The sequence below is a fragment of the Megalopta genalis genome, chromosome 16 (genome assembly GCF_051020955.1).
Source record: "Megalopta genalis isolate 19385.01 chromosome 16, iyMegGena1_principal, whole genome shotgun sequence".
NCBI classification, from domain to species: Eukaryota; Metazoa; Arthropoda; class Insecta; order Hymenoptera; family Halictidae; genus Megalopta; species Megalopta genalis.
This window is the reverse complement of record NC_135028.1, coordinates 2,714,012-2,725,049: the sequence shown is the minus strand read 5'-3', so window position 1 is coordinate 2,725,049 and position 11,038 is coordinate 2,714,012. Positions and strand designations below refer to the sequence as shown.

The 11,038-nt window shown below is 32.8% G+C and overlaps 1 protein-coding gene across 1 annotated transcript; it reads left to right on the top strand.

Annotated features, from left to right (window-relative positions):
* Nucleotides 1–2,565: 2,565 nt before the first annotated feature.
* Nucleotides 2,566–8,328, top strand: LOC117220355 (DNA repair protein RAD50.L). Its single transcript, XM_033470230.2, has 15 exons — nt 2,566–2,950; nt 3,022–3,613; nt 3,690–3,844; nt 3,915–4,113; nt 4,195–4,418; nt 4,498–4,863; nt 4,948–5,068; nt 5,136–5,514; nt 5,598–5,803; nt 5,872–6,629; nt 6,847–6,972; nt 7,055–7,330; nt 7,404–7,537; nt 7,611–7,742; nt 7,822–8,328. Exons 1-15 carry the CDS (start codon nt 2,720–2,722, stop codon nt 8,075–8,077), a joined length of 4,155 nt encoding a protein of 1,384 aa, XP_033326121.2. The 5' UTR covers nt 2,566–2,719; the 3' UTR covers nt 8,078–8,328.
* Nucleotides 8,329–11,038: the final 2,710 nt, after the last annotated feature.

Here is an 11,038-nt window from a genome sequence, read left to right as displayed (position 1 = left end):
GAAAGAGAACGGGGTCTGATTGAGAGAGAGAAAGAAACCTGTGAGCTCTATATGTCGAGTGTCCACACAGACGAGAAACCTAGGCGGTCTCACTGTACGCTTCAACTGAAACACTCGGCGCGATATTCGACTTATACGTTTCGTCCCGTAGGATAGCCATTGAAACGTCACCTTGAAATGATGACCATTTCTACAATTATTAAAACTTTTGAAAATCTGTAAGCTACATTTTAGCTACTACTTTCTAGTATATGATCTACAAAATATTGTTAATTCAATCATCCTAATACTTGTCAACTGTGACGGCTGGCAATCAATATTCTACTCTACGAGGAGTTTTGAAAGCAACGAATAATTTCGCAATTTTATATGATTTTTACTTTTAAATATTTGGAAAACAAAGCGGAAACTCACATTCATTTTCTCTTAAAAAAATAACATATTTAATTTAGTAATTACCTACAAAAGAATTCTCAAACTCAGAGTTTTAGAGAATTAGAATTAGGAATTATTGAAGATTGGAACAATTTACTGGAAAAAATATTAAAAAGCAATATGAAACAATTTCAACACGTCTAGTAAAAAGTTTGATCCGCAATCTACAAATATCAAGAAATGGCTGTGTTATTTGTAGGTTTGGGTTACGTGGAAAAGTGTATTTTATTTGGGCATCGACAATCTCACTCTTAGAGTGAATAAGGACGAATTTTCCTTTCATTCGAGGCCCTAAAAAGAGCTGTTATTACTAAATAGAGGAGCCTGTGAAAGACAGAAGGATGTAAACCACTCGGCGCCAGGCCGGTCCTGCCAGAGACCTGAGGTCGAAAAGGCCTAGCATGTGCCAGGGTTCACACTAAAGTAGTTTCCATAGGTATCCTAATCCTTTCATTGCTGGTGTAGACACTTTCTTGTCAATTGAACTGGTCTTCAATATCTTCGTACAAATATATTCCCATAAAACTATGTAAAAAGAACAACGGTTAACAAATATCTCTAAAAATTTGACAATACAAATCTTAATAAAGCACTTGAAAGTACTATAAAATATATGAATGAATTGACTACAAATATTAAATTATTTCCAAGAGAAACAGAATTCTTGTCCTTTAATTGTTCCACAAGTAGAAAATAAGAATTAGAAGAAAACATAATATAAAAAATGTTATTAGAAGAAAATATAGAAGAGTTTGATGGTTCAATGTTATCTAGTTCGCTAAAAATTTGTTATCGGTTTATATCGTAAATATATTTTGAGTGTCTATACTATATTATGTGTATTTATACACATTAAACGTGACTGTCCAAATTATTTCGTCCCTTTTAATCGCCGGCAAAACTCCGTCCAGTACGAAAGAAGAGTTCATCTTTCTTGTCTTCTTTAGTGCTTGTGGTTTTCATTGTTGGGTATGATTTTATTCTTTATTCTCGCGTTAATTTTTCCTCGAGAGGTTTCGGGTGCTACTTCTTTATTCCATGTCAATTTGTTCCCTTGTTCAGTTGTTTTATATTCTCTATTGTTTTCTTCAAGATTGTTGATGTTTCTTTCCTTATTCGTTCTTTTGTTTTTTGCAATTTATTGGCTAGTCTCCGTAATGTCGCATGCTTTTGCCACGTATAAAAAATTTCATCTATCATTCTTCCTTCTTTGAGTCTACTTGCTTTACCCTAATTTCTTGTTCTCTCTGCTCACTCAAGCTAGTGCTATTGTCTATTTTATTCCATTCGAAGCTATGTTTATTTCTGATTATTCTGTCTCCTTCTTCTACTCTCTTTACCATTTCTATTCCTTTCTTTATTTGTCTTCCAGATCTTCTCATCTCATCCCATTGTTCTTTATCCTTGCTTCTATCCCATGAGGATTACTTTTCTTGAATGAGTGCAGGTTTGTTTTCCCACTTTTTTTTATATTAATTGTGCTTTTCTTTTTGAATCCTAGTTTTAGGTATTTTCCTGTATCTATATGTATGTCATCGTCTTCATCATTCGACGAATCTTCGTCTCTAAGTATAGTGTCTACTTTCCCTCTTATTCTCACTTCTTGCATTGCAATTCTTCTCCATTCTAGGAAAGACTTATTTGGAAACTTTCAATCTGGTACGATATGCAGTCTTTGTTTGTGGTCGCGTGACTTTTTTGTCAGTTATTTACATTTCGAGCTCCCTCTATTACAGATTCCATAATAATCATCTCCATAGATAAAGCATAGACTGATGTTAGATCTACATTGAGTTTTTCTATGCCCAAATTTAAAGCACTTGTAACATAACTTAACATTTTTTTTACGTAAGAGTTAATATTTTGGCCGAACTGTCCATCATATATGGCTAGCTTAGTAAGCAACGAATCTCTTTCGAACTTGATTGGAAGGTTGTTTTTTACCAAATGTGTCCTTTAGATTTTACCCTTTTAATAAACCTTCCTAACGTGAAAATTCCTTGCCCCGTCGCACACCGAGTTACCAAAAGTTCATCACTCTACCGCCAACGGCGTTAAGTTAGAAAATCTTTAAATGTTTCATCGCTGACTTCATTCACTCGGTGTCTTCACTGTTCATTTGGTTACAGTAAATCGCACCCATTGAACTGTAGATATTTGTATTGCAATAAAATTCGTGTACTATACATATTTTATATTTATTAACGGTATCATTCGCAAAGTAATATATTTATTTAACGTGTTGAATTATTTTGATTCGAACTACAGTAGTATATCATAAACAATGTCACGTATAAGAAGACTTTCATTACGGGGTATTCGTAATTTCGGCGATGAAAACGAAGAAGCAATAATTCGATTTTCTCGACCACTGACACTTATTCTTGGTCCAAATGGCACTGGAAAAACAACAATTATCGAAGCACTGAAATATGTCACTTGCGGCGAATTTCCTCCCAATTCAGAGCGTGGAAAATTCTTTATACACGACCCGGCTTTGACAATGACATCCTCGGTAAAATTGTTTGCTATCACGTGTATAGTTTTATTACTATTCATTTCATTAGCATTCTTATTTTTGTACAGGTCCGAGCTGTTATAAAGGCCGAAATAGTGGATAGAAAAGGAAATATAATTACAATATGCAGAACACTAGAATGCTCTAGAATAACTGGGACACAAAAATTAAAGACCCTTGATAATACATTGAGTAGACTGAACAAGGGTACAGACAAGGTCGTATCGATCACCAACAGATGCGTTAATGTCGATACAGAACTTTCATTAATAATGGGTGTGTCCAAACCAATTTTGGATTACGTTATATTTTGCCACCAGGAAGATCTGAGTTGGCCATTTAACGAGGGCAAAAAATTAAAAGAAAAATTTGATGAAATCTTTGACAGCACAAATTACAATAAAGCAATTGAAAGTATCATAAAACTGATGAAAGAATATACTACAAAGTTGAAATTATTACAAGAAGAACAAAATTCATGTCGTATAATCGTTTCTCAAGTAGAAGACAAAGAAAAAACATTGAGAGATCAGAGAAGACGATTGAAGACTGCAATAGAAAAAGTAGAGGAAATTAAAAATGAATTGGAACCTTTAGTTCAGAGGATTAAAAATTTTGAAAAAGTGGCTACTAACTATAAAGATTTACAAATTCGAGAAAGTAATTCCTTTAAAACATTTATGAAACTTTTTTTTCGATGAAAGCTTATATGTTTATAAATGCAATCTTTTTTCAGAAAGCAAGAAAACAGAGTATAATTTATGTAAACAGCACATAGACAGATTAGAAGAAAATATAGAAGAAGAGTTTGATGGTTCGATGACAGAATTATTTGCTGAGATAGAAACGTTTGATGAAAAATTAAAAGGAAAAGTTGATACCATAAAAGAGGTACAATACTTGTTACCAGTTAATAAATATCTTCAAACTTTGAATTTGCATTTATTTTTTACATATTTAGTTTCAGACAAGAGTAAAAGAAATTGCTGAAGAGGAGACCAAGATATCAAATTTATTAGCCAGAGAAAATGTCACCAGTGGTTCTTTAAAACAACAAGTTAAAGATCAGGAAAGAAAAGTTACTAATCGCAATAAAATATTAAATGAAGCATTAATGGCATGGCAACTGGATACTATAGATTCTAGTGTTTCGGAAATAGGTTCGAATGCTATTACACATTCCAGAACTGAAATGGATATTTTTAAGTTACTATACATTTGAATTGTTTTTAATGTTGTAGAAGTTCTAGCTTTAACCAAAAGATTACGAGAAAAATTCCAAGAGTTAGAACACATTGGAGAGGACAATAGAGCAAGAAGAGCAGGAGAGGAAAAAGAATTACAAAAACAAGTGGACATACTGCGCAATGAATATTCGAAAAGTGAATCCGAAAAAAATATGAAAGAAAGTGAAGTAGTTGCTACGAGAGATGAAATTCATAAAATAAAATTGGAGAAAATACGGGTATATCTCACAACCTGTATCAAATTATTGTTTGATAAGAATGCATATATTAGTATAATACATTTAATTTAATTTTAAGCTTGGAGATGCTGCTAATAACTTAAACACCATAGAATCCAAAATGCAAACGGCAAAAACTAAAATTGAACATTTGAATGAAACATTGAATGTAAATACAGCGAAGGAGGAAGTTACTGGTAAAATAAAATTAAGAGATGAAACCGAAGCGAAGTTGAACGCTGTCGACGAGGAAATAACTTCATTATTAAAACAAAGTTCGTTACAAGCCGAACTGGAATTGCATAATAATTCATTAGTATCGAAGGAAAAGGAATTACAGAAGTTAAAAGATAAATATGAAGAAATTATAAAAAACTTAGTGGATGTCAAAGAATTGACACAAATTAAATTAAAAAATAAAGTAGATACAACTCAAAGAGAATTGGTACTTACAAACTGTTATTAAAATTACACAAACTTCCACAATTTATTTCTATTATTAATAAAATTGATTATATTAATTTTCTAGACAAGCCAAATAGAATCTATTAATCACCAAATTCAAATGGAAGAAATTCGATCTAATACATTACAAACAACAATATCGCATGTTGAGAGTGAGCTTCATAAAAAAAGGAAGGAAATAGAATGTGAGTTAAATGCTATTTTGTAAGTTCGAAATCAATTCATTATCAATGATAAATTTTTCTTTTTCAGCTGACAAAGCACAAGTTTCTTTGTTTTGTAAATATCAAGATTTTGATGAGTCTGTGTTATTGCAATCCAGAAAATTAAAAGATTTACAAGATAAAAGAGGTTTATATGCTCATCAAGGAGTTGCTTATAAGGATTATATGAAACAATTGAAGGAAACAAGTCCTTCTTGCCCTTTATGTCACAGAGGTTTTGAAGAACGCCAAGCTGTTGAGAATTTGTTAAGGGAAATGGAAAACGAAATGGAAAGCCACCCAAACCGTTTAAAAAAATGTGAATCAGAATTGGAAATACAGCAAGAAAAATATGATAAGATGTTGCAGCTGAAACCAGTGATCGAAAAAATAGTACACTTTGAAGAAAATGAGCTGGAAAATTTAATGTAAGTATATTAAAGTTTATTTTCAATGTATTTCTTTTCATCTTGTTTTATTAAATTTATAGTAATGTAATCATAATTTATAGGAATAATTTAGGAAAGTCTAAATCTGAACTAGCAAAATTACAGACGTCTATAACGGAATTAAAAAACAAGAAATCTGATCCCGAAAAGAGATTAACGTTGATCCAAAATATCATGAGTGATATTGTGTTATGGGATAGATGCATTGATGACATAACAAAACATAAACAGACGATTGACAGTTTCAAAACACGCATGATTAATGCAGGTATATAAGTGGTCTTAAATACTTGAAGCTTAATATACAAATTACAACAAATATTTTTTTACATCTAGGCATTAAATCAGAGCGTAGCATTGAAGAAGCTCAAAGAGAAAGGGATGAGTTGAAAACGCTATTGAAAACCATTCGTCGTGATATCGAAAATTTGCAGTCCTCGATAAATACACAGAATGAAAAACTGTATAACGCTCGGGAGGAATTAAACGCATTACATGAAGAACAATTGAAAATACGTGCAGGTGTGCAAGAAGTAAAACAGTTACAAGAGAAACTGGAAACACTATACTCGAAGGAGGTTTTGTTGGGGAAATTGGTGGATGATTTGAAGCAAAAATGTACAGTAGCCGAAGGCAATCTAACTTTAGGAATCGAAAAATTAGAGAAGAAGAAGAAAGAAAATTGGGAGAAACAGGAAATGGATAGAAAAATATTAGCTGAAGGGTTTAGACGTTTATCCGATTTAGAAAAAATACAAGATGATGTCGATGCATTTGTGTACCGTAAAATTCCTGAAGCTTTAGAACATTCCGAAAATAAGATCAAACGTTATGAAATCTCAATTAAGAATTTTCGATCTGAGAAAAGCAAATCTGAAGCAGATATAAACAAACTGAAAGAACAAATCACTCTTCACGAAGTTCTAAAAAGAAATTTATCTGATAATGTACAGTTACGGAGAGAGAGGGAGAAATCTAAAACTTTACAACAAGAATATTCAGATTTAAGAAATGAGTTGATGTCTATAAATTATACTCAAATTATGGAAGAGTTGCAGAACATGCGCGAGCGAGAAGAAGTCCTCCTGAGACAGGTAGATTATTTAAGTTAATTTTAAAGAATTATTTATTCAACAAGGATTGAAATAGAGCATACAACAATATTGCAGATATTTTTTGGTCTTGCTTTTCTTTAATTCTGATAAAAATAATTTACTAAACATTTAACGTTTCCTGTAATACATTAACTTAATATTAACTAAAACAATTTTTCTTTGTGGATATGTAATATATTTCAAATTCTGTTCACAGAGAAACATCTCAATAGGTAACCAAGAGGAATTAGAACTAGTCGTAGAGCAGGGTACAAAAGAATTGAAGCAGGACCTGTACAAACTAGCACATAAAAGATATAAGAGAAAATGTATAGAGATAACGGTAATGTAACAATACCCTACTTTATAGTATGTTCGTATGACATTGTATGATATTGCTTTAACTTATCTCTCTCTTAAATCAGACTGTAAAACAAACGATATCAACTTTGAAAGTGTACAGTCAAACACTGGACAGAGCTGTCCTAAAATTTCACGAAGACCGTATGGCATCGGTCAACAGAATTATGAAGAGGCTGTGGAAACTTGTATATACTGGTTCCGATACTACTTCCATAGAAATTCGTACGGACGCTACCAAATCTGTAGGTGGTGCAAAAAGATCATACACCTATAAATTGGTTCAAACAAAACATGGTCATGAAATTGACATGAGGGGTCGCTGCAGTGCTGGACAAAGAGTAAAGTATCCTTTAGCAGAAACGTAGTTGCTAAAAACAGTAAATTTGTTCATTTATAGAATGCTGATTTCAGGTTCTAGCCTCTATAATTATAAGACTTGCCTTAGCGGAGACTTTCTGCAAAGATTGCGGAATTCTTGCCTTGGACGAACCAACAACAAATTTAGATCAAGAAAATGCAGACAGTTTAGCAGATGCATTAGCCACGTATGTTGGAATCATTAGTATTAACATCAGTTTAATTGAATACATGAATCGTGAACGTCGTTTTACATTACAGTGTTGTCAAATTACGATCCCAATATCAGAAGAACTTCCAACTCGTCGTAATTAGTCATGATGAAAGGTTTTTATTCAAATTAGCTGAATTAAGTGAAAATAGAGGCTTCCATCAACTATTCAGAAAAAAAAAGTATGTGTATGATAAATATTTATGAATAGAAATATCATTTTAAACATATTTTATGAATACAATTTTATGAATTCCGCAGTGGATACTCGTCAATTAGATACTGCCAAGTGAATAACCAAAATTTGGGAACAAATGATGTAAAAGAACCACTATCGTCTGAAGACGAATGTATGGAAAGCATAGCACAATTGCGAAATAAAGCGGAGGGAAATTCACTCAAAAAATTTTGTAGTGATAGTTTATATCAGAGAAAAAGATCTTCTACTGGACAGATTGATAGCAATGATCATACTGAAGCTACAACCTCGAAGAAGAGATATGTTCTGGCTATATAAGACCTGCACTCTACCTCATTCAATGCTATAATTGCCTTGTTAAATTTAAAAAACATAATCTTAAAAAAGTATAAATATGTATTGGTCCTGTTATTGAATGTTATAAAACAAAAATTCCCATGTGACAGATGAGGAGCACTTGTCATTCTAAACAACCTCAATCTGTTATAGTACTGTGTTAATAACAATCTAACACATATCAATAATTTTGCCGACTTCTACTGATGAAACAATATATGCAATTAACAATACGAATTGTGGGTTCATCTAGTGGACGAAGTAATTCTCCCTTCAATGTTTTCTCATCGCATTTTTTGACACGTTTTATTACTGCTTTCTCGCTGTTCAATTCCAATTCTTTGAATTTAATAAATTTCGTAATAGTAAAAAATGTTAATGAATCTATTGGAGAATTTTTGAATGAAACGTTGTTATATTGATGAAATAATACATTAATAATCATTTTCTTTTACTAGTATTTAACTCGTACACCATAGATTTTTAATTAAATTGTATAGAAAATTATAAAAAGAGGCGAAAATTTTCAAGAGTTCATTATTATAAATTATTAAATTATGTACAGTTTGTAGGATTTAAAATAATTGTTGTGAGACTACATTGAAATAATAATTTGTTTTACTAGAGTAGATGTATCAGTTTCCTGGCTTGTCCGAATTTTTGTGCCCCCGGATTAAAAACGTATAGAAAAAGAAGTGTGTTATATTGTATAAATTAATAATCTATTCTTTTTATTATGTTTACCTATGCACATGTAAGGTTTGGGGAGGGGCATCGCACTTTTCATATGTTAAAATGTAATTAACATTTTGCAATTGATGCTACAGCAGTTCTAAGGCATTTACGTGGTATGTCTTGTCAAAAACCGTAAGAAACTCTTGCTTAAGATTTTCGTATGAATTAATGATTAATGTGATTTACATTGTACAAAACGCAAATTATGTCACAAGAGGGTTTCATTTAGTACTAACAACGATAAAAAAGACACTAATCATACATATATTCGCGTTCTTAATATAAATGCCGAAATAGGGTCAGATTTTAGAACGTGTTCGGCCGCAGTTTACGTCTCTGCATATCTTGTTTATTTCATATGGCGGTACCCTGCGCTTCGAAGAAAATGGTATCGGGAGTCATTTCCTCGGACGGCCGAATGACAAACGACAAGGGCCCACGGTCGAGGCCTGGATTTTTTGGTAGTGAAATGTCGACTGCCGAACGAACGCGTCGAATAAACGATTATCCGCGAACGCGTCGTATAAACGATTATCCGCGAACGGGTCACGTAATAATTCGTGACTAAATATAAAAAAAGGAAGAGCTGAGCCGTAGCCCAACTCTCACGATTTATTAAAAGTATCGAAGGTTACAAAAAGTAAAAGTTTACGAATATCGAGCGCTTGGTCCGAGCAATGGATTCCCGATAGCTGAGGAATGATAACTGACTGCTGCGGTTTGGGGTCCCTCTTTCATACATCTTCTTATCAGCGACTGGAGTGGGAGTGGAGTGTCGTGGGTGTATCCTTTGTAGGCGGAAAAACATTGGTGGTTACACTCCCCCCTTCTTGGATTGTATTTGGTCCTCCAAATTATTGCCTTTTGAGGATGGACTTGTGGAACTTCACTCTTCTTGGTTCAAAGAGGATTTCCTCAGATATCTGTGGTCTGGATGGTTGTGGTATGTTTATCAGTAATGGTTCTGAATAACCATTAGTAGTTGTCGGTGCGCTGGGTTGTAGTTGATTATTAATATTATTGTTAGCGTTATGTGTTTTGGTCTTACAACAGAGTATGTGAAATCATAGTTTACTGGGTAAACAACCTTTTATGCAGTCTAATACGCCTAATTTGTTTAGTCCCCATAGGCTTATAGCTCCTAGACATGTATAACCGGCGATTTGTAGAACAGATATACCCCAACTTTTGACATTTTCAATTCTATGTGTAAACTGTAATCCATTCGTTTGATCTTCTAATTGTGCTATAGTTCGGGTGTATCTTTCTAACTTGTTTATAATTTTTGGAGTTTGTTCTAATTTAGTTAGTATAATATCATAATTGCTTCCATTAGGAGTATAAATTTCTTTGAAATGGATTTCGAAGCTTACATTCTTTCGTGATTCGCCTATTTTCATATGTTCGTTGTTATAGATTAGATCGCAGTAGTGTTGGACCATTCAGTGTTATACTGCCGAAAGTTTTTCCACAAATTGAATCTATAGTAATTGATTTTTCTGGCACGGCAATATATTGGTTTGGGTCTTTCAGAGGTATAAAACTGATTTCATTGATTTTAAGTACTACAAGTTGACAAATTCTCGAAACTCTATCGTAGCTAATTAATTCTGAGACGCAATCATTTCCCTTACGCCTATCATGAATCGGTTGTGCTTCTCTACAGATGGTGATACTCGCTCTCGTTTTACAATACTGAGGGATCATAAATACATTTCCCTTTCTGCTAGGAATAGGATAAACTACATTTATATCCCATTCTTGTTCGTTAATAATTGGGATTGAAACCTTGAAAAACATTTTGTCTTTTAACGTAAATGCTTTAAGATCGGAAATATCCAATATAAATTGAAAGTTCTCAATTTTTGGCGCAATGGCTGAGTTCAAGATTTCACTCTCAAATGTTGCTTTATATGCGTTTATAAATGTTTGTTCGTCGATAATTTGAGTGCTAATGATCCCTTGCTTTGCTAGTACTATGGCATTTATAGTTTCGTCTAAAGTGAAATGTAAATCATAAATAGCGCCTTCGGTCTGAATGATTAATTTGGTTAAAGCGTCTGATTTGTTTATTTGCTGCTCTATATGATTCAAATGATCTTGCATGTCTTCCAAGTGTTTAAGATTATTTGAACTGATTATTTTACGAATCAAGGCTGTTTGATTTGCTACAATAGTCTTGAGTGTATTTCCATCATCGAATAGTTT

Excerpts from the sequence above, each read along its gene's own strand:
- LOC117220355 (XM_033470230.2), top strand. The coding sequence starts at position 2,720 with ATGTCACGTATAAGAAGACTTTCATTACGGGGTATTCGTAATTTCGGC. Across the intron at positions 3,614-3,689 it reads AGATTTACAAATTCGAGAAA|AAAGCAAGAAAACAGAGTAT; the intron begins GTAATTCCTTTA and ends ATCTTTTTTCAG. Across the intron at positions 5,515-5,597 it reads AATGAGCTGGAAAATTTAAT|GAATAATTTAGGAAAGTCTA; the intron begins GTAAGTATATTA and ends CATAATTTATAG.